This window comes from Thermobia domestica, chromosome 9 (genome assembly GCF_964235325.1).
Source record: "Thermobia domestica chromosome 9, izTheDome1.hap1.1, whole genome shotgun sequence".
NCBI classification, from domain to species: Eukaryota; Metazoa; Arthropoda; class Insecta; order Zygentoma; family Lepismatidae; genus Thermobia; species Thermobia domestica.
The window spans coordinates 153,808,114-153,832,778 of record NC_137462.1 but is presented as its reverse complement, the minus strand read 5'-3'; the positions used below and the strand labels follow the sequence as shown (position 1 = coordinate 153,832,778).

The following is a 24,665-nucleotide window of genomic DNA, read 5'->3' as shown; positions in this document are numbered from 1 at the left end:
CCTGTCATATAAAGGCCAAACACAACAGCAACTTCCAGACAGTTTTATTTAATAACAGCTAAATAATTGGAATCGGGCCGTCCATACTAATGATGGTTAAAAACCATATACAAACTCGGAAATTTTAATGTACTTTGGCATATGCGTTCTACTTTTTTAAACGAGATTTTACTAGTCATTTAGACTTGAATGACAAAGAGAAAAGGTAAAAGACAGAAAAGGTAACTATAAAAGTCTTACCAAGAAAATCTCCTATAGGCACATAAGAAAGAAGATTAATACAAACTAAGTTATGGAACTTACAGTACAACACATACATACATGATTTACTGGGATCAATTACATTACTAGATTATCCTAGCAGTACAGAGTTTAACTCGGCTGACGATTGTACAGTAGGATCACGGTATCACAAAATATTTAACGTTCATTGAAATTTCTATTAACATTACCTTTGGAGATATGAATTCTGGTTGTGAAACGCAGTTAGAACTATTATAGAAATTTAATTTGTCTTCTTGACACTTCATATCCAAAAAAGCTTCGCATTACAAAAGTTCCAGGCTTGTTTAAGTGTATACACTGTTACACAATAAGTATGCATACATTGTTACATTATGAGTATACCGTGTATACATGGTTTTAAGTGTATACTCAGGTTTTCAACGACGTAAAAATTGAAAATAACGGTTCTTCAGTTACGTATGAACCTGAGTTCTTCTGATGTTTTCGACATAAATGCCAGAGTAAATGAACCGTAACTATAATACACGGAAATGCACTGATAATATATATACACATACACTGACTTCGGATGTTGGTTTACTGCTTTATATTAAGGATAACTCACGAATAAAGTACTGTGTAAATAAGAAATCAAGTTACAATAATCACAAAATTGACTAGAAATACAAATATGATGTGTGTAATAATTAGTGTCTGAGAAACTGAATACTTAATTACACAAAAAAACTAAAGTCGTCGATTCACAAATTCACAATTGTACTGAAGTAATGAAATATTAATCATCTTTTTTTTTTTCATTATTATTATTTAAGTATTAATAGAACAGTATCATTCGATTACACTAAACTGTCTGAAAACAGTACAACTAAATACAGTATGATTTATTGGAACGAATGATAAATCTATTACAAAAAATATTTATATTTAGGAAAAATTAATATCTAAAAACATTATTCTAATAACCATATCATGTTAAACAGGACTTCTTATGAATCCGTACTCACATTAATATTAAAGCAGCTAATCAAAAATGTTGATATAACCTGCTCAGAAAGTTTGCAGAAGTAATGTCTTAACAATGAATTATAAAACACAGCATCTACCTGGCATATACAAGTATTATTATTATTATTATTAATAATAATAATAATAATAATAATAATATAAGTATTCTGCCATTATTGGTAGATCACTTGCTACAACTAAGAAGCTTCTATGCTCCACGGTTTCCACCTAACCTCTTCGTCTTCACGTACGATTTTTCTGTTTCTATACTGTCCTTCAATTGTAGCCTCCTCGCCCCCTCCTTCCCTTCCCTGCTAACACAGCCACTAGTAAGTCCCTCATGATACAATTCTGTCTATCCAATGTCCCAACCAGTTTCTCTTCCTCTCTTCAATAATATCTAAAGTTGTTTCATTTTTCCCCACTATTTCTAACATCCTTTTGAACTGTTTCCTCCTGGACTCAGCTAATTATATCATTCTCCATACCCAAATTTCCAAAGCTTTCAGTCGTGTTTCTTCACTTTTGCGTAATGTCCATGTTTCTTTCCCATACAGTATAATACTCTACATGAAGCGTTTTATGGGTCTTTTTCTCAACTCTTTATTCAAGACTCCATAAAACTAACCTTTCCTCTTAAAGGCTTCTTTCGCAATTCCTATTCTTGCTTTTTTCTTACGTTCGCACTTAATTTCACTAACAATACTACCCACGTATTAAAAATTAGTTACCTGTTGAATTTTCTCCCCTCCCACTTCTATATTTGATACCGACCGCTTTATTCCAATCACAATGGCTTTTGTCTTTCTAACATTTATTTTCATTCATATTCTTCCTCAAGTTTTTTAACATCTTATTGATTTTCTTTTCAGATTCTGCAGCAAGCACCGTGTCATCTGCAAACCGTATATACCTACCATTCTACCTCCCACTGAAATGCCGTCTTCATTATATAGGCTCTTTTTCACTATCTTTTCTACATAGATATTAAATAATGTTCGCAAGAAACAGCATCCCTGTTCAACTCCCTTCCCAACTGCATTCTCCTCTGTCATTTCCCCTCCTATTCTAACGCTTACTTGTTGGTTGATATATGTTTCTTATGAGTTTTCGATCTTTCTATTCCAACCCAATTTTCTATAGAACTCCCAACAATGATTTCCATTTGGTGCTGTTCGAATAATTATTTGTCTTTATTCGCGTATGCATAACTATTACCATTCCTTTACGTAATGCAAGAACAATAAACTATGTATTAATGAATTATTTAAACAAGACACGCACCAGCAATTCCTTCACAATTCATCAGCAAACAGAAGGCAACGAATGACCATGTTTCTACATTGTTATTATCTACAAAATTATTGATTTTTAAACGTTTCTGACTATCAAACACTACAATGCGAACAAAATACAATCAACCTTCTCCTTCAAATTTTAATTAATAAATAATCCTTGCATTGTCAAGCTTTCGGATCTCCCCAAGATTATTGTTCACAAGAGGATAAAAAAGAAACGAAAAATGTTCAAAAAAAAGGTAATCAAAAAATTAAAAAGGAACCAATTCATCGGAACACAGCAGTGCAGAAACACTTTGTTCTGTGTACTGTCTGAGTTTGCTCACCTAGTGATAGCGTAGATCGCTGTGGAATGAATGGTAAGGTTAAGAATGTGTGTTCCTTCGTCAATTTATGTTGTGCTAATATTCAATATATCCTCCATTTGTTATTTAATGTGTTTTACTTATTTTAAATGTTTCAACAAATATAAAACAGGGTGCTCTGTTATTGCATTCCAAAATTTTCTTTGACATCTATCTTTAAATTTCACTGTCATACATATATAAACTGCAAGTGTTTCTATTATTTTGATAATCATATATATATATAGATGATTATCAAAATAATAGAAACACTTGCAGTTTACACGAAGTAAAATGTCGAAGGTGATAACTGTGGAAGCATGTATAGCTCCTGGTCGCAAGTGTATCTAAGCGATCAGTGTATTACGTGTGTCACGAGGAACAGTATTCAAGGTGGTGATAGCGTACACAACTCACGGCAAAACATTCGAATCGCTGATTTAAGAAACGTCATAAGTCAATGATTTGTGACATTTCTCAACTCAGGGACACTTGCTGCAGTTCGACATTGCATAAACTATTAGGGTGACTTCTGACATATCACAACCCAACGGTGTAGCTATCCTTCAAGAATCAAAACTGCATGTAAACTCATTTTCCGCATATGGCTGATTTATGACGATTCTCAAATCAGCGATTTATTTGATGACCATATGTACGCAAAGGATCGGTTAAATATCACATGGAGGTAGTGATGAAAGAATATATACTGGTAAAATAAATACAGTAATATGAGTTGGCATCCCTCTGTTGCCAACAAAGTAATAGAGAGACTGACTTTACCATTCCATAGCACGATACACAGTAAATTGACAAGCAAGCAAACAGCAATACAGTACAAAGTATTATTGTACTGCTTTTGTCCGGAGCGTACGTTTCTTTTAATTTTCTTGGTATTTATATTTCTTATACTCTTTTTATATACATCCTTCATGAGCAAGACTTCGAAAGAATCATAAGCCTGGAAATGTAAGGATTTTCAGAAATTCAAATTTTAAAATGGTAGTATTCGTGGACATCTCCTCACACCATCTCATATAAAGTCTAAGTTCGTTCTGTGAAATATTTATCCTTTCTGACAAAACATGGTTATTAAAAAAACTGACTTTTCCTCTTAATAACTGAAATAATGTAATATTATTATTTAACATGTTACATTAAATTATGTTATGGTTTCAAAAGAAAACTAAGTAATACTATAAACATTCAATTATACTTTGAAACCTTTAGAAAAGAACAAAATTGTCTGAGAACAAAATGTATCAAATCACGAATAGTTTAATATTGTGTAACTGTGTTTAATACAATTGAAAATTGAAGATTTTTCCCTTTTTCCAGTACTTAAAATTGGTAAAACACAATCCGTGAGCCTATATATCTGGAAGTAGTACTATTGTATTCATTGAAATATTTAATATGTGAATAAATTGTACTGTATAGTTAAAAGTTTCTTCAGTGGTATATAAAATGTCCATATATGAACTTCAAAACTTTTTGATGTTGATTGTACGCACAATCATGTTCGAGAACATTTGAACACTTCCACAAGGTATGTATTCTCGCGTACTGGAAGAAGTGCATCAAAGACTTTTTTTTTTTTTTTTTTTTTTAAAGAAACCTTTGTATCTACTAACATCAACTACCTACATACGCATACATACACATAATGTGTCATGCACGAAATAAATTCCTACCTACTTGCAAAAACTACTCTGTACAAGCTCAATTACCTATTATTTCCACAAAATAAAACGAAGACACACAAAAAAGTACAAGACTATAGAACATCAGGGATAAGGAAGAAAATATAAACGGAAGAAAAATGAAGAAAAGGTTATGGAAGACCGATCAGATGGAACGACTTTTATGCACAACGACGCACAGATGTTGTTCCCCTTCCGTTTTTCTTGTCATAGTGCCTTTTTTTAAAAAAAAAATTATCTGATTTCAGTACAGTCATCTTCCTATAAAATATTTCATACAATTCGCCTCTATAGAGGATACTCGTAAGAAATATCGACGATTTCCTAAATATAGTACTATCTTTTAGAAATTCTCGGTATAGGAAATTGTACCAGTGCATTAAGTTTTGAGCTCTTTAATACCAACGAACTTAAGTTAAAATCACTGAAAATCATCAGCCTTGGAGATTTCAAACAAAATAGAAATAATAAAACGTTACCTAATCCTTCTCCTCCTGAAAACGTTGCAGACCCAGATCTTGTATCGTAATGACTATTAGCGAAGGAGACAAAACTACGCTGCAGACGTCTGTGTCGGAATACGAAGAAGGTAAGTGCAGCTGCCAGGGCAATCACAACCAATATAACAGGAACCACCACGCTGACGAGATTAGTTGTAGTGAGCAGCGGCCATGCAGCTGAAGAGAACAGCAATTTATCTATTATTTAAAATATAATTCACATTCACATAAATAAACCAAGCTCCGTAACAAGCCAAATTTTACCAAGAGTAGGCTTAAATATAGCATTTTACCTCAAATTAAATGAAGTATACTTTAACATGAATTAATATTGGAAAATACCAAAAAATTAAGTCGAAATGAAATGAAATGAAATCTTTTAAGTTTTACGTTCCACGGTTACCGGTTAGGCTAAAGAAGACGGTGATAATGAGAAATGAATGAAATGGTGGAATGAAGGAAGTGGAAGAAAACGGGAGAATCCAGAGAAAACCCACGAGCACGCTGGTTGTCCACCACAAAGTTCACACGGCGCGAGCTGGGATCGAACCAGAGACCCCAAGCACCGAACGTAAACGCTCTACCACAAAAATTAAGTCGAGTAAAACCAATTACGAGGCTTGTCAGGAAAGTAAAGATACAAACGAAAAGTAAGATAATCAAGAAATATATTGGACGCAAAGCAAGTTACACTCGTACAGAGGATATTTCTCCACATAAATCCCATTTTTATCTAAATATTTGTTCACACATTGAACAAGTTTTTGTATCAGAACTGTAAAAATCAGGTGCCTGCATCCGGTGCCAAGTTGTAATTTCTTCCCTGACCTCATCACCGTCAAAGTGTTTTCCACGAAGGTGTTTCTTTAGATACAGGAACAATGGTAGTTGCTGAGTGTGAGGTCGACACTGTATGACGGGTGTTCAAGTACGTCCCACTGAAGAAGTCCAAGAAACTTCCGCTCCCCTCATAACAGTGAATATCATACCAACCTTGCACCACTTCCCACATTTTGCCGATTCATTACATCCTCGTACACACTATCTCCGACGGACACTTTTCTTGAACCTGATCACGGTGCACACTTCACACCTGCTGGGATTCGGTATTACCGTTATCATTTCTAATGTGTGCTCCTGCACACACAGTGCAGCACTGACGGAAAACTCCCAATAATCGTCGTAATGATTAAAGTTCACATTTTCCCCCTAACGTGCCAATATGTTTGTATCGTAAGTTTCCTGACAAGCATCGTAATTTCATTTTAGATTGCATTCCACGGACAGACTAATATTTTGCATCCTAAGCATTTAACTAACCCGCCAATATAAACAGCACTGAAGTAGTCTATTATGCAACGACGATATAACCCATTTTTAGTTATTCATATCTTGGGATCAACTGGATGAATCATCTCCATCAACAAACTCGATTCCTAATCTTTGACTGCGTCCTGGCCAAAATTGATAGTAATCCATCAGGTAGTTCCTGAATTTTTCTCTCTCCCGGACAGACAGAGAGTAAATATACAAAGGGGATTTTGATAAACCAAACTCTTTAAGTGAAAACAACAATCACGGTCGTAGTCATCGTAAAAGCTCTGCCATCGCTTGCAAATCGCTTATCATAAATTTGCAAGCCTACCATGATCGTGTGCTAATCTTTCATGCTGCCAGATCTTACGTTTTCCAGTAAATGTTACATTTTATTGGCTTTACAGTTTTGTTTTTGTTTTTCCCGTACGACGACTTCTTTCGATTTCATATATATATATATATATATATATATATATATATATATATATATATATATATAAACTTATTTATTTTTTTACGTTTCTTTTCTTTATTATTATTATTATTATTATTATTATTATTATTATTATTATTACGAAAACAATTTTTGTTTCTTTTTTTGTTTAGGACTTCCTAAAAAAAACTTTGATAAAAGTATATATATAGGGTGTTTCAAAACAACACCGACAACGTTTGGGAGATGATTTCCGACACCAAGATAAGACAAAAAGTATAGACCAACCAGGGTGCACAAATGCTTCCTTTCAGAGTTATAGGCTGCAAAAAAAAAAAAAAAAAAAAAAAAAAAAAAAACTTATTCAGGAACTAGTATGTGTCCTATCCAAATATCCAAGTTTCAAAATCCTGCGGTACTTCCGCAACGATTTTTATAGAGGTAGCTGCTGAGTACTTCAAATTATATACCCATAGCCAACTTCCTCTATAAAAATTGTTGCGTGAGTACCTTAGGATTCTGAAACGTGTATTTTTGGATAGCGTACATATTCATTCCTAAGTGAAGTCTTCACTTGTCTTCACTACGTCCCCACAGTTTTGGAGCCATGGACCTTTCAAGTTCACTTTTTCATGTTTTCGGCAGCCTATAACTCTGAAAGGAACCATTCGTGCACCCAGGTTGGTCTATACTTTTTGTCTTATCTTGGTGTCAGGAATCACCTCCCAAACGTTGTCGATCTTGTTTTGAAACACTTTTAAAATGTTTTTGTAAGTTAGTGAGAAGAAAAATATTTTTAACTATAGAAACTGATTGCTGACACACTGAGGAGATGGATGATAATGATAGACTGACGAAACTGGGAGACAACGGGAGGATCCCGAAAAACTTATGCACACGGTACTTGACAACCACAAAGACCACTAGGCGGAAGTTGGAATCCAACCAGACGTGAGCCACTGCAGCCCGTATTTCCCTTTCAATATGTCATGCATGGATTTTTTTGAACATATAAAAGAGGATGCAGAACTCTTAAGAGATGCAATGTCTTCACTAGAATACAGTTTAAAGGCAACAAAGATTTGTATAATATATTGGTTGGTTGGTTGGATTTGAGTTTAGCATACTTTTTAGCACCAAGGCTATATGAGACCTGGCAATCCTGGATTCTTGTTTAAATTCAATTACGTTCATGAGTGTGTGGAATGGCAATCCTGGATCCTTGTTTAAATTCAATTACGTTCATGAGAGTGTGAAATGACAATCCTGGATCCTTGTTTAAATTCAATTACGTTCATGAGAGTGTGGAATGGCAATCCTGGATCCTTGTTTAAATTCAATTACGTTCATGAGAGTGTGGAATGGCAATCCTGGATCCTTGTTTAAATTCAATTACATTCATGAGAGTATGGAATGGCAATCCTGGATCCTTGTTTAAATTCAATTACGTTCATGAGAGTGTGGAATGGCAATCCTGGATCTTTGTTTAAATTAAATTACGTTCATGAGAGTGTGGAATGGCAATCCTGGATCCTTGTTTAAATTCAATTACGTTCATGAGAGTGTGGAATGGCAATCCTGGATCTACACCGTAATGTGGAATCAGAATCACATGAGATCCCACCAAGGATTACAATATATATTTTCTTTATGTCTTGTGTGTTGCAATTACTTTTAATGAAACTGCTTGTGTTCTCATTTAAAATTATTCTATGTTACAATGTAAAACCATGTATGTGCTTGTTATGTGTAAATTCTGAATATCTAATTTTTTTATTCCCCAAAAATCGCAAAATCTTTTCTTCTCTCTGAAAAATCTGGCAACTCTAGTGCTAGAGGTACGTGAAATTTCTTGCATGCACAAAAGTATTTCAGGAAAATAAAAAGAAAAGTAAATTGAACATAACCAAATTTGAGTGAGAGCAGTCGTATGTACACTTTAAGCAGTTTTGTATTGAATACTGTAAAACTATTTAACATGGGGTCAAACAGTAAACCATTCGGGTAACTGCTAACTTACTTGTCCTATATGAAGTAAGAACTTCAAACACCAAGGATTAAAAAATAAATAACTAACATTAATACGTTTTCAATGTACGGTTGTTCTTCTCCATAGAGTTTCAAAAATGTATATATAGTTTTACTAGTATTGCACCTAATCACTCTGTGTGCCAATTTTTCTGACGTTCACATTTTCCTCTTCAAATTATAATAAACACTTCAAGAATCGTGCGCAATAATAAAGCAAAACGAGAAAGAACTATGTTATTAACTATATAAACTAATAAAGAAAATCACTCCCAAAACCGCTTTTAACCAATAAAACCATGGAAACACAACAACAGTGACCCTACAAAACAAATACAGTAATTGATCAGACAGGTAATATCCATTTAATGCAGTCCGTCCATTGCAATCTTCCTCTCTATCTCTCTTTTATGTTCTATTATTTCTCTGAAAATGTTTTACCGCAAGTTTCCCTTTTTAAAGAAGTAAGTACGGTTATCGTGAAAAAACAAATCGAATTCGAGATTTCAACACATTTACATGTTACATGAATATCGAAAAAGTAATTTTCCAACTGTTGTGGGTGAATTTGAGTAGAGCTGATTTTAACATCTCTTTCAGCAGTGAAGCTATATGAGACGGGACCTACTGATTAAGGTGGAATCTGAACCTCATGAGCTCCCTCAGGGAATCGAACCCGGGTCTCCCACGCCAAAGCCACGTACGCTCACCGCTTGGCCACGAATAAGCTCTATGGGTGAGTTTGAGTTTTGTGAAATACGACTCATGCAATTTCGTGAATATTTTATAAACAAATATTTCATTAATAACCCTAACATATACCATGTCATTTCTTGTGAAAAAATTTACAAGAGATAATTACTTTTGAGGATGAGTTTCCTTTGGGCGAGGATTTTTGAAAATACCTTATAATTTTGTTAATATTTCACAAGGAAATGTTTCATTAATAAGTGCATCACAACATGGTTTAGTTTAAGGAACTGGACCAAGAAAATTTAGTGTGGTGACCCGTACTTATTATTAACGTGCCACAATTATGCACCAAGGCTAAGGGAGATGTTGATGAGGAGATGGATGGTAATGATAGTGACGAAAGTGGCAGACAACGGGAGAATAAATAAAAAAAAAAAAAAAAAATGCACAGTGTTTGACAATCACAAAAGCCATTAGGTGGAAGCTGGGATCGAACCAAACGTGAGTCACTGCAGCCTGTTTCCCTTTTCCTTTAAGTATTTATTGTTTTGTTCTCTTTCTTAAGTTATACTAAACGGTTCTCTATTAGTTTCTACAAAGAAGTGTCTCTATGTAATTGTTGCTGCCACTGGAGGCGTTGAGTGGTACAGTATCTCAAAATCGATTTTACTTAAATATTAAATACTCCATGATTTTCAAGTTCTAAAATTTCGCAACACACCGACTGGGAACCACTGTGAGAGAGTATTTCACAGAAAAGAAACCGAAACGTTGACTTTGGTTTAACTTCATGACACTAACTTAAACATATCATACGACACACAAAATGTATTGTCTTTAGTAACACTATTTTCTCAATATAAGATTCTCCTTTCTCGCAATTGTATTTCTACTAAACATACTCGGTGCAATGAAATATAATATTAAACACTCAATGTTCGTAACCAACAACCATAACACAAAATTACGGACAATAAGCCTAAGTCAACTATTCCCAAAATATTAAAATAACAAATATATAGTACAAACTGCGAGACTTCTTGTCCTAATTTTGATTACTCATTTCCATACCTAATACAGTCTTACGAGTAACATCCAAACCTAAATAAAACTGCAAAAATTTAACGGGTTAAAGGATGCAACTGATCATTAAAAAATCATATTATTTAATACTTTATAATAATTTATTTAATACTTTATTAATATTTTCTTTTTCCTGCCCCTCCTCCCTCTTGCTTATTTTAAGAACTACTTAATTTAATTTGAATGGCGTCATTTTATTCAATGTTGCTAATAAAAATGAAATAAACAAAACTCCTCTAACGGCTATCAGTAACAGATTGCTTAACTTAACCAATCACGATTCCAAACGAATTAAATGAGCCACATCATCTGACTATTAAGTGATTCCTCTTTTCAATATTCTGAAGAAGATCCTAAAAGGATCATGCATATTGTATTTAACCATATCAAGTACCTTATATTTTGTGTTTATATTCCCATGCAGTGATTTTTTTAAAACTACGCATTAACTATAAGGCATTCTAACTCACCTGTTGGCAATTTTCTCGAAACTACTTCCGACAACATGGAACGATAGCCGTCTTCTGTAACAACTACAACTGCAAATGCGTATACAGCACCTTCTCGTACTTCGTGGAAAATAAATGGAGGTCTGTCTACTTGATATCGTTTGGCTGCAGTCTCATTCAAATCTGATCCTTCTGACACCAATACTTCGTAAGTGAATCTGCAAAAATAAAGTCTCATTTAAGACTTAAAATTAGCTTAAATACCATTCAATATTCGTCAAAATATTACGAAAATCTAGGAATGAAAATATGAACAGTAAAAGTGACAAAATCATTCATTTTTATTTAAAAGTACACTCCTATTATGAATTGCACTACAATCGTGTATTTTAGGAAACTGTTTCACACATAAGAAACAAGTAGCAGTGTCGCGTGTACACCACGTGAAGGAATTTGGTTTGAATGGCGTGGTATTTTCTCAATTTTTAGTGAAACCAGATATGATAGTAGATTTACACCATTTCTAGTTTTAGTTGATATATCAGAATGAAGGTAGAATATATTCTTAGGACGCTTAATTTGTTGTAAAAAAGCTTCTCACTATCTGTTACAGTTTTCACTTTATAACAATCAACGTTAAAACCGAAAATGGTTGATTTGTACCACTTCCGGTTTGAATAGGAAGTTAAGAGAGAAGATAGTACTTATTCTTAGAATGCTAAATCAATGCTATAAAACCTCTTCTCGCTTTCTCTTAGCGTTTTTGTTCTATGTAGATCAATGTTGAAACCAGAGGTTATACTGGATTTCTGTCTTTCCAGTTTTAATGGGAACTTAAAGATGAATATGAAATGTATTGTTGAATTGCTTAATCGACTGCAGAAAACCGCTTCTCTCTACTACCGTTTACACTCTATAAGTGATCTCTACTACCGTTTTCAGCGACCAACATTAAAAATAGGAAGTGATTGATTTTCTGCTACTTCATAATCGATTGCAGGAAACCGCTTCCTTCTATTCGTTACTGTTTTAATTCCATAACGTTTCATGTTAAAACCGGAAATAGTACAGAGACTACAATGGAAATGGAATATATTCTTGGGATATTTAATTGATTACAGAAAACCGTTTCTCGTTATCTATTACACTTTTATCCAACGGTAATCAACGTTATAGCCTGAAGTTGTTGATTTCTGCCACTTCCAGTTTTTATACAGAAATTAAGAGTGAAAATAGAATTTCTTTGGGCGAATAATTGGGAAAAACTGTTTCTCGCTATCTGTTACTGTTTTTAATCTATAACGATCAACGTTAAAACGGAAAGTGGTAGATTTGTGCCATTTCCAGCTTCAGTAGAGATATTAGAGTGGAGATGAAATTTATTTTTGGGACTGTAATTCATTACAGGAAATTGCTTCTCGCTATCTATTACCGTTTTTAGTCTAAGACGTTAAAACAGTAAGTGGTTGATTTCCGCCACTTTCGGCTTGAATAGAGGGTTAAGAGAGAAGATGGTACCTATTCTTAGAACGCTAAATTGATCCCAAAAACCAGTTTCTCGTTATGTTACCGCTTTTTGGCTGGGCTATGTAAATCAATATTGAAACCGTATATTTCTACCACTTCCGGTTTTAGTAGAGATTTGCAGATGGACATGTAATATATTCTTGCTTCGCTTAATCCGTTACAGAAAACCGGATCTCTTTATCTACTACAATTTTTGCTCTACAGTGATCAATGTTACAATCGGAAATGGTTAATTTCTACCACTTCCGGTTTGAATATCGGCTCGATTTCTAAGTTTTGATCCTCTAAATTTTCACCAAATCTGCTGATGATCAATTTTGATTTTTTTAGTCTCCTGAACGGGGTAGGAACATAAAAGCGTTTTGGTAGATCAAACTGTTCAATAAAAATAAAGTGATATATATCTTATGAAACGGAAGGATATAAGCAAATTCAGCTCACTATAGTTATCTTTACATGCACTTCTATTATAAACTGTAATTTTTGTCAACTTCCTTCAGATTTTTCGTACTCCAAATTACCTAGTTTAGAACGACAGGCAAGCAGAAATGACTATGTTTAGCACGGAATATTCAGAAACAGAAATGCAAACTTTCTCAAAGAACAATGCATTGAACCTCAGTATCGACATAACGCTTAAGGAATTATACTGCAATTAGTGTAGAGATATTTAGGGACAGTACATAAAGTTTTCTGATTTAGTTATTTATAGGTCTCTTATGAAGCGATTGTCAAAACTAAAGCCAAGGAAAATGAATGTCCCTTTTAGGGAAGAAATGAAAAATAAAAGGTAAAAATGCTATGATCTTACTTTTCATTGACTAACTCCTGCGGATATTCATCAGGTCTTTCCTTCTCATTCCAATCACTCCAATAAATGTAATAGCTTCCGTTCTTATCAAACACTTCCACTTGGTGAGGTGGGGGGATAGGTGGAGCATTGTATATCACAGTTGATGAAGGAGTAGAGAAGTCCACGTCGGTCTGAACATACACTTCATATCTACCACCCAAATGGACATTGACCTCAAGGCTCTTGTAGGTTTCTGTGCTTTGATACACAGTTACAGCATACCGTGTGTTGTGTGTCAATTCCGTCATTGTGACCTAATGTGGTAAGAAAAAGCAAATATCAATAAATTTTATCAATAAAAACAGCAGCATCAATTGCAATGTTTTTCATGATTGCTGATATCTAATATGGACAACTTTTAATGTAAGAAAACGCCTTTGAGAAACAATACAAGTCTCTTTTCATCTAACTTATTTATTTTGGTTGTATATTCGTGGGTTCTGGATCTGGTCGAAAGATTATTTTACATTGGATGCATTAACTATGGGAAATGGATGAACTTTCTAGAAGAATGTCGATTTGGGCCTGTATATTCGAGGTACCAACTTGCTATTCACCAAGTAGAAAAGTTATCAATATTAAAATTCTAATAAGGCAATTACACGATTTTCAATTAATTTCAATCTAGGAAATTTCGTGAGAAGTGGTTATTATTATTATTATTATTATTATTATTATTATTATTATTATTATTATTATTAAAGTTTAAATAAGACTACGAGCTGTCTCACAATATTCGGCCACAAGTTATTAACAAATATTATTTTAATTGATGAATAACTGCAAAAGGCACGTTTAAGTGTTCTTTTCTTCCACCTTTCGTTAATACCTATAGTATTATTCCATATTCCCATGTATATAGTTCGTCCTTTTCTTCAGGAAATCGAGAGTTACAGGACGTTTTGGTTGAAAACACGAAAGAAATAATGTTTTAAGTAAATGTAAGATTTTAAAAAAGTTTACGTTTGTGGTCTCTTTTTTTGAAATTGTTTTAAGGCGTGTTGCTTATATGGGGATCTTATTATTTCGAACGTAGATACTGCATTTTCTTTTAACTGTCTATTAGAGTATGCTATGTTGTTATGTTTTAATAAGATTCCCTTGGTCTTTACTTAATTTTGGAAACAGGATTCAAACACATTCTGTTGTATTAATACCGATTCTTGTGACATTTTAAGTCTGTTTATCAACTGTCCTTAACAGATTTTACGAAAATTCGTAATTCAGTTACAAAATATGTAAACCTCGGAATCAACAAGATTATAATGTTGGTGAAGATCTGTTTTACAGACAACTACCTCTTTCTTTCGAAATTATAATGGTCAGATGCAGGAGGTTGTCTTACTCCAGTTACTGTTTTGCTTTCCTTTAGAATACATCATTAGGAAAATTAATAAACAAACAATTAACATTGAATGTATTAAACTAAAGAAAACGCAAATATTTTGTTTCTCAGCCATGTACGGAAACTGGTCTGGAAGAAATTAACAGTTAATATAAGACGAGATACCTGGTGACAAGCTGAAAGCATACACATGAACTCATTACAATCAATCAATCAATCCACCCATTCATCAATAATAATAATAATAATAATAATAATAAACACTATTCCATACGAAACATTTCATCTTTGAAATTAATATCTAAAATATTAGAAGTAAAAATATAGAAAATACTGTAGTTTCGCCCATTATATTATAGAGATGTAGAAGATGGTCGCTGATGCCCAGAGATTCAGAATTTCAAAAGCAAAGTTTCGAGAAAAACTTTTGCTGCCAAAGGAAATGACCGAACAGGTAAATTTAGGAAGTTACATAACGCAGAACTTCGGAATATCTACAAGTCACCTAATATTGTACAAATAATAAATCGAGACGCTTTAACTTGGACTGAACTCATCAATCACAAGCAAAATACGCGTGGAATACAGGTTGTTCTCGTCGTCCCAGAATTTTATTAAAAATACCTTTTAGTAGATAAAGAAGATGGGAGATAAGACAGAAAGTAGTAACAAGAACCAAAAGACGAGAAAGAAAAGAAGAATGGCAATTGATGGACGATATTGAAAATAACAACTCTTACATCAAAGTGAAGAAGTAGAGCTTAACGGAGGTCATTAGCACGCGCAGGGCTCATAGTGGTCTGGTCTCTTGTAAATAGTTCAAAAGTGACCAAAAGCACACGAAAAAGTGACCAGTCTTATCATGACCCTTTTTCCTTTGTCAATTTCTCCATCACCTCTCTTTCTTTGTTGTTTTGTTTCATCTTTTCTTCTTTATTTCTTCTTTTTGAGCTTCCTCCTTTCTTAGGTTTTCTAAGTATGCTTTGTAGTTACGGTAAGCAGATGTAAGAGGCTTCTGAGTAAGTGGAACCAGTTCTGCCCTATTTCCGAATTTCTTCATCTCAGACATTATATTTAACTTAGCCTTGAGAGTTCTTAAAGCTATGAATTATTCAAATTCATCACCTACTCTTAAGAAGAACATACAAGAAGCATAACACAAGACGAACAAGATGAACCACACAAACACACAACGTTGAGTGGAGCGTTAACTATTACGAGAGAAATCTAAAAGACTATTATGATAGAAGAAAGAATAGACACAGAAGGGTTCTCAACCCCACCTTGAGAGCTTAAACATCCAACAACCATCCACTGTGGTTTAGAAAGAATAAAAGCTGAAGTGAGAATAAAGCTGACTGTTACTGCACATGTGGCAGCAAGTACTGAAGCTTTTAGATGAGTAATGAGTAACAAGTTTCTGCCTTTTTCCATTTATTTTTATAATATTTTTCTTAAAAAACTGCCAATTCAAAACATATATCACACGAAAAAGTCACTTTACCTCCCCAAAAAGTAACTTTTAGTGACAAATTTGGAAGAAGGAAAAAAACAGTAACTTTTAGTGACCAACTTGAAAAAAGTAACTTTTAGTGAAAAAAAAAGTGACTCGCTATGAGCCCTGTGCACGGAAAGTTATCAATTTGCGGCGCAGGCGATCCGCCAATAACAAAATAATAATTTGATGAATTTCCTTAACAAATGAATGAATGGACCATTAATCTGTCAAGACTGATAGAGTCGCGAACAATAAATACTTCAAACAAAAAATATATTATGACTTCGTTACCTCTCCTCTTCCTAGATTCTTATATAATACGTACCTGATAACCAATTGGCTCAGTGATTGTAGGACATGAACTGCTCCAGCTAATAACCATTAGAGTATCATTGTGTGGATGTTTAGCAACCTGAAGGTTCTTTGGAGGTGCTTTCTTGTGGAACTGAGTCAAGATATCTATTGGTTTCTTTCCCAGAGGACCGTAGCCTATTGGGCCAACAATACCAACATCAAACACATACGACTCACAGGCTTCTAAATTCTTCACAGTATATGTCAAGTCAGTTGTTGTATGTTTTGGCCCTGTAACAAGCGAAGAAATTCCATATAAAGAACTTGTAACAAATATATTTGGAATGAAAAACAACACCCGACAGAATCATGTAATTGCATCTGCATGTAATTAAATGTAACATATCATCACTATTCTATAATTCTGAAGTTGCCTAATCTAATTAGTAATTAGGTTTCTCTGCGTACCAAAGTTCTTACACATATATAATGAAAATACGTACTGACCATTCTGTCTAAAGGCACTATAAACCGAATAAAAGGTGCAACAAGGTAAAACTGTAAAAGGCAGCATAATAAAGAACACAACTGATGAAACAGTTTAACTGTTTATAGTAGCAGTACGCTACATACATGCTCACTATGATTACGATATGAGTAATAGATACCGTCTACATCGTCAGCACACTGCTTTTAATTAATCATCCTTCTCCTTGTTGTCAAACTTGAAACGTGTTTTACTAAGATATCTCGTTTTATTTTACTTCTACTAATCAATTTTAATTTTAATTTTCTAATATTATAGGGTTAACAGACTGATTGTTAGTTAACATTTGAACATATGCAATATTATGCTGATTTCTTTTAAAGTGTACTGATATGTTGAGAATGAATTCTCACTTTTTGCATCTCTAATATGGTCTTTCAATTTAACATTTAAATCTCTTTTTATATCACCAACGTAAATTTTATCACAATGGAAGGCAACTCCGTCAGCACCATTATGCTGTGTAACTCCATTATCTTGTATTAGTTAAATGCTTTTCTAAATTTTCTCACTTTTACAAGCTACGTTCATACTATAAATGAAAAATCCATTTCCTTTAGTAGTTCTGTAGCAAAATGTTAAGAATCTGTTTCTTACAATTGCAATTACTGTAAATCAAAATTTCAACATTTTTCAGATTATCAAGTAACATGTCTTCTTTGCAACATTTTTTTCTTTCCTATCTGGATCAAGTATTCAATATTTTCTTCAACATATTTTTCTTTCGTCACAGATTAAAGGCCTAGAAAAAAAAATCTTCCAGAAACCATACTACTTTCTTACCATATGTACAGTCTCTATGTAACTTCGTAAGTCATATAACAATATTTATATATCTTAAATATCATCTACCAATACTGCACAACAAAACTTTTAAGTGTTATTTATTATTTGGAGCCTCAAATTAGCGTTTGAAAATGAAAACAGAGTACCCTCATGTATTATAAACTACTAATAATGTTTACTTAAATTACAGAACACCAATTAATTACTTTTCAATTATACCGTACCTTTGAAGAGTTCCTTTACATTGAGAGCATAGTAAATACCATACACCCATTTTTCCTTTCTGGTATCCTTTGGTTGTTCCCAGCTAAGTTTTACAGTTGTACCATGTAACTTCAGTACGTCTGCCCTCAGTCCAGACACAGGGTGAAACGGAACACCTTTAAATCAAACAGATACTATTGAAACTTAGTTTGTCAGCTGGAAAGCATTTAAATCTATAAAATGGTAGTCAAAGTTCTTAGCTTATGCTCTCAACGGAGAAAGATCAAGAACAAAAGCTTTTTAACGTTTTGTTTCGTAAAGCCAGTCAGTCTTATGGGGGAAGGAAAAAGACAGAGAAAGCATGGTTTTAAGGATGAAGTGGGTAGATGTTTTTTCCTACATAATAAACTAATCAAGTCATATGTGGAACACTCCATGACTGACAAGGTGAAGCAGTACAGCAATGAAGTTGCTAAATTTTTTAGACATTTAGTCGGTGTAAATATTCAACATTTTTTGCCCTAAAAAATAAAGAATAAAAATAAAAAAGTAAAAAAAATAAATAAATAAAAAGAAAAATAAAGAACTCTAATATTTTCTTAAACCATCCTACTCAGTATTTAAAATAAGTATATGAATTTTAAACACGAACTATTTTTAACCGCTTTTTCTGCAATTTTTTTGATAAACCTGAAGTGCATCATGCATTGGTGTTAAGATTCTTTATATATTCTTTTATCCTAGCTTTAATGCCACTTTACGTAATATATATGTTTCGCATTGTTTGTTCCGATCATATAGTTCCTTATGCCTTATTATCTATCTATATATGTAATAGATTTGTACAAATGAAGTGATTACCCCAGGTGAGTCATTTTCAAAATTCAAAAAATGGAAGCTACATCATCAGGTTAATCAAATTTTCACCATCTGTAATCACACATTTTGTCATCGCTGAGCCGATGACTGGATTCCGTGGCGAAAGAAGTCGATCACCAGAGAAAGTCTTCCCTCTCAAGAAGTCTAGAGACGGCAGATGAGGTGGTAGTCCGTGGGAGAGATACGAGGATAATACGCATGAGGAAGGGTCTCATACTGCAATTTATGGATAGCCTGCATCATCGTTTGGGCAACACATGGGCGAGCATTGTCGAGCAACATGAGAACATCACGACTGTTGGTCATTGCTGAATGCTTGCTGGCAAATTTGCGGTGCATTTCATGAGGTTCAGCACTATAACGACCTGCATTGATGGTTTATTTCGCCAGAGAATACACCATCCATTCCAAAAGAAACCGAACGTTTTAAAAAAACAAAAAAGCAATGTACATTTTGGAACAAATCATTTTTATTAATCAATGTATTCCCCTTCTGCATCGATACACATATTTGCACGCTCCAACAAGTTGTCAAACGACTTCTCCATGTCCTTTATTGGAATGGTCTTTAGGACGGCGGTCGTCGCCTTCTCAATGGCATCAATCGATGCGTGCCACTTTCCTTTCATCGCCAAATGCAGTTTCGGGAACAGATAGAAATCGCACGGAGCGAGATCTGGTGAATAGGGCGGATGATGCAACCGAATAATGTGATTTTTGACCAAAAATTCAGTTACAAGTCGCGAACGATGTGATGGTGCATTATCGTCCAAAAGAGTCCAACTGCCGATTTCGCGATATTCGGGCCGAATACGACGAATTCTTGCCAGCAAACGCTTCATGACGCCCAAGTAAAACTCTCCAGTGACTGTCTGGCCGGGCTGAACAAATTCTTTGTGGATAATTCCTTTTGAATCGTAAAAACAAATCAGCATCACCTTAACTTTTGACTTCACCAAGCGACTTTTTTTGGGTGTTCCTTCATCCGGCGCTCTCCATTCAGCACTTTGCCGCTTTGTTTCGGGCTCATATTCAAAACACCACGTCTCGTCACCAGTTACAATCGATTTCAAGAAGTTTCGATCCTGCCGAGCACTTTTAACGATGTCTTTGCAATGCGCAATTCGATCAACTTTTTGGTCTTCGGTGAGTTTGTGTGGTACAAACCGCGAATTAACCTTCTTAAGGCCCAAAACTTCGGTCAAAATGCGGTATGCGGTTGTTTGAGGAATGCCTAATTCCATTTCAATAACTTTCACCGACGATTTTTTGTTATGTTTGATGAATTCACGCACTTTTTTGATGTTTTCTTCCGATAATCCGGTTCTGGGACGGCGTGATCTTTCGTCATCATCCAGCGTCTCTCTACCCGATTTGAATCGCCTAAACCACTCGTAAACTTGCGTACGGGATAGACACTCATCACCATATGCATTTTGTAGCATTTGGTGCGTTTCACTAAAAGTTTTACCCAGTTTAACACAAAACTCAATTGCAGCTCGTTGTTTGAAACTCATTTTCCGACCGATGTACACAACACACTGACAGTTGAAACGCAATAACTTTGTTGCCGTGCATCCAAATGTCATGACATTTATACCAGTTGTCAATGAGGGACTACGCCATCTACCGGTAAAATATTACAACAGATGGCACTAGTGGTACTATTTGTTTTCAAAAGTTCGGTTTCTTTTGGAATGGAGGGTGTATGATGGATCAATCATCGACCATCAAACCAGCATCAACATCTGCGGGTGAAGATAGGTTTTGGAAACAGTCACGACATAACCACTCTCTTGACCATTTATGATTATCGTAATAAATTAATTTTCCATTAGAAGTGACAATCCAATGCAGGATACTTTCCCGATTATTTTACATTTAGAAAATTGTACACCTCCAGACGGTGATTGGTCAGTATTAACTTATGTGGCACCCATCAGTCTCCGATTCTACACCTTCCGATTCCACAGAATCGCCGAACGACAGTGGTATGGTGTATGCCTGAATCATCTGCAAACGCATGAACACTTTTACATAGGTTCTCTTCCTTAGACAGCGTTCCTAACGAGCTCATCCGAACATGATGTTGGTCGTGTTCACGGAGCTCAGTTTCCAATTCTATCACTGAAACGAAATTTGACAAACCAATGGCAGGTGATGTGTTCAGTCGACATTCCCGGCTCAAATGCATTTTTTTTCAAGTCTGAGTTCGTAATAAATAATAATAATAAAAAAAAAATCATTCAAAATTGTGTGTTCTCAATGGCGCACTTTCATACGATTCTGTACACCACCACACTGCATCTTGATAGAGTGTACAGAGTTTATGACGTTAAGACTTATGAGCTTGCCCATCCCTGTGTTGTGTTGCGGTGAGTTTCCCACTATACGTTAAAGTGAATATTCCATTCACACACACACAATATATATATATATATATATATATATATATATATATATATATAATCACACACAGATATATATGAAAATTACAGTATTTTAACACCGCCTCCCCCAAACTGCTGAATGCTAATTTGCATACGCCAGCCAAATGGTATATTTCATCGGAACTTTTACCATAAATTTCAATGTAAATACCTGAAGAATTGGATTCTGTATATTCAGTAAATAATTTACTGTTTCTTGAAGCCATGGAAACATTAAAATCGTCTTTCTTCAGGAAAGGTTACATAATGTTGGAAGTAATCCACACCATCGCAGTTCTCCTAACTTTCTTCAGTAACGTCTTTCAATATATTTATATATATAAAGTTTAAGAAACTATGTTTATCCAAAAACTCTTCCTATACCATTCCACCGATTGTGATGATTTTAGTACGTGAGTGCACCATGGTCTAACTTAGGTTTTCATGGTGTTACTTTGATTAAAATGCATATTCTAAGCGGGATCAAAATTTACGCGTGAAATTGAGTATCTCACGATCCTATCGACTCAGGAAATTGAGTATCTTACGATTCTATCGACTCAGAAGATAAAACTTGGTATATAAATTCTTTATTTAAAATAAGCAATCCTGCGTCTCAGTTTTTGAAAATTCCCGTTTCAAGGTTGGGGGGGGGGGGGTAAAAGAGCAATCAATATACCGTAAATACGCGCGTAATTTTCGCCCTCGCATAATTTTCGCATCCCAATTTTGAAGGGCATTTTCTGTATATTTTATTTTCCTCGCGTAATTTGCGCACGCGGAAACTTTTTGTGAAACAGCATTTTTCCATAAATCAATTACGGTAGCTAATGAACAGTTGGCAACGCAGCAAAGCCATTGTTGTAAGGTAAGAAACCACACGACTTCTTAATCAGTTTTTTAATGTTGTTTTTCTACAAATTTGGAATTAGATGTTTGTTGTCAATTCTTGCTACAAAGAAAATGTGTCCCGGTATTTTCGTGTTATTTTGATTGCGGAAAAAAATTAGATGATGTTCACTGATGTGGCTAATTTTTTTCCCCGCATAATTTACGCACCCTTGTTTCAAAACAACTTTTTCGTCTAAAAAAGTGCGAAAATTACGCGAGTAAATACGGTATATAAAATACATGTATGTATATTTCAGCATAACTGGAACATCTGAATCAATTTCAACCAAACTTGGTACACATTGACTTATAATCTGGAACACTGCTCCTAGTACCCGTCGAGGGTCGGAAAAGGGATGTGAAAAAATAATCCAAAACAACATATTAGTCCCAAAAAAACACCGGCGTCTCTAAGATGAATAGTTACACTCCTGATGGTGATTAAGACCAAGTTTCGCCTCCATTATCCCCCCAAAGGGTAGAAGAGGGGAGACATAAAAAATAATCGATATTAGTGTCGATCCATATTTTCGGGGTCCTTACCTATTGGTGACAATCCTAATGATATTTAAGCTCCAGTTAAGGCAAGAGGGGGCATGTCAGCTAACCCGAGGATCTTCGTATTGACAGAGGCAAGGCCGAGGGCATTGCTTTTCATTATTGATTTGTTTCACTCATTTCTTTACTTTCAAATATTCTGCATAAACCTTGTTCTCCCCGTGCGAAGAATGTGCATTTCAGCAAGTTTATAAACATGATATAGACTCAGTAAATACACATTTATCCTGTTTTCAATCGGAATTCTCACCATGATATGTAGGTTAAACGAATGTCACCCACCTTCTCATTCCACCAATTTCTCCATTATCATTTTGCCTTCATCACCTGCCCCCCCTTGACTTAAAGGGCATAGTTGTGGGACGTTAAACTGAAAGATTTCATTTCATTTTTTAAAAGCAAATGTCCTGTATAAGTACGCAAAGAACTCGTTTTAAATGTATAAATTCACCGATTTCTGAATTATTCTCTTTGTTCACGTGACTAATAATTTCACCTATCCTATTAATATATCTGCTTTTTGAACGACCTTAAACTTCATATCCATATTTTCTAATTGGTTGGTTTGGAGTTTAGTGTCCCTTTCAGCACCGAGACTATGAGACGTGGACTTACAGCTTAACATGGGATCTGATCCACATGAGCTTCCGCTTTGAAATGAACTCGGATCTCCCGCGCAAAAGATGCGTACGATAACCACATACCCATGAGGAAGCTTACCAAATTTCTTAAAATGTCTGACGGAGAGTCAGCCGTTAAATTTATGATAAGCATGATCTGTGTTACGCAAGGGTGTTAGTGCGGGAAGATGCTTTTGCACCCACTAGATTCCAACGCTTTTTTTTTTTTTTTTTTGCTCAGCGTTTTTTTTTTTTTTTTTTTTTCGAAATTAAATTTTCAAATAAAAACTCCTCCTAGAATACTTAATTTACAGTGTTATTGATTACAGTATATATTACATATACTATAGAACAATAATCCTAATTTACGAGGTTATGAAGTAAAGTGGAAAATGAGTCATAAAAAATATTTTTTAAAACTCAAACAGTGCTCCTTCAGATCTATGAATAAAATTAATCCTAACGTAATTAAATTCGGAATTTAAATTCAACCTGCGCACGCACTCCATGCACGATGTTATATACTACCAAATTATTACCTGATGTGCTAACAGTTATATTCCTCGGAGGTCCAATGTACGGCCTTTTAAAAGCTTGTACCTCAAATGTATATTTAGTTCCGGGAGCAAGTTTATCAATAACACAGGTGACAGCTGAAAGACAAAAGTAATCAATTATTCAAAATGAATACGAACATTTTAGCTGAACAATTTACAAAATTAACACTCAAACCCTATGCATCAAAAATCCAACTTTCATAATTCGTTCAAATCAAGTTACAAATTCACATGTATTTTAATAATAAATTTACACAAAAAAAGTTGACATCAATTATAATAATGTGTATCCCTTGACGCATCACACAGGTAACATTATGAATAAATTTGCTAACTTATATACATTGAGGTATATATACAAGAGATACTTTTGTTCAGAATTGTTGCCTTTAAGATCTTCATAAGTTCAACTATTATTGGCCGATCACTCTCTTACTATACGTCGAACTGGTGTAGATCTGGTTGTATGAGACATCATTATAACTGAACGACTGAGTGGAAATCCAGTAACATTTCACCACTCTTGTTTTAGAAGAGATCTAAAAACAAGCTGTTTCCTATTTAAAACATGTATTACG

At 34.4% G+C, this 24,665-nt stretch overlaps 1 protein-coding gene across 1 annotated transcript in view; it reads right to left on the bottom strand.

Moving 5' to 3' along the window:
* LOC145695112 (sortilin-related receptor-like) overlaps nucleotides 1–24,665 on the bottom strand; it is a 126,843-nt gene that overhangs the window by 10,569 nt on the left and 91,609 nt on the right. Inside the window, exons 27-32 of the mRNA XM_081772028.1 lie at nucleotides 24,070–24,183; nucleotides 18,174–18,329; nucleotides 16,648–16,907; nucleotides 13,438–13,733; nucleotides 11,121–11,317; nucleotides 5,076–5,273 (exon numbers count right to left, since the gene is read on the bottom strand). Coding sequence (XP_081628154.1) covers nucleotides 5,076–5,273; nucleotides 11,121–11,317; nucleotides 13,438–13,733; nucleotides 16,648–16,907; nucleotides 18,174–18,329; nucleotides 24,070–24,183 — 1,221 coding nt within the window. The remainder of the gene's footprint in view (nucleotides 1–5,075; nucleotides 5,274–11,120; nucleotides 11,318–13,437; nucleotides 13,734–16,647; nucleotides 16,908–18,173; nucleotides 18,330–24,069; nucleotides 24,184–24,665) is intronic.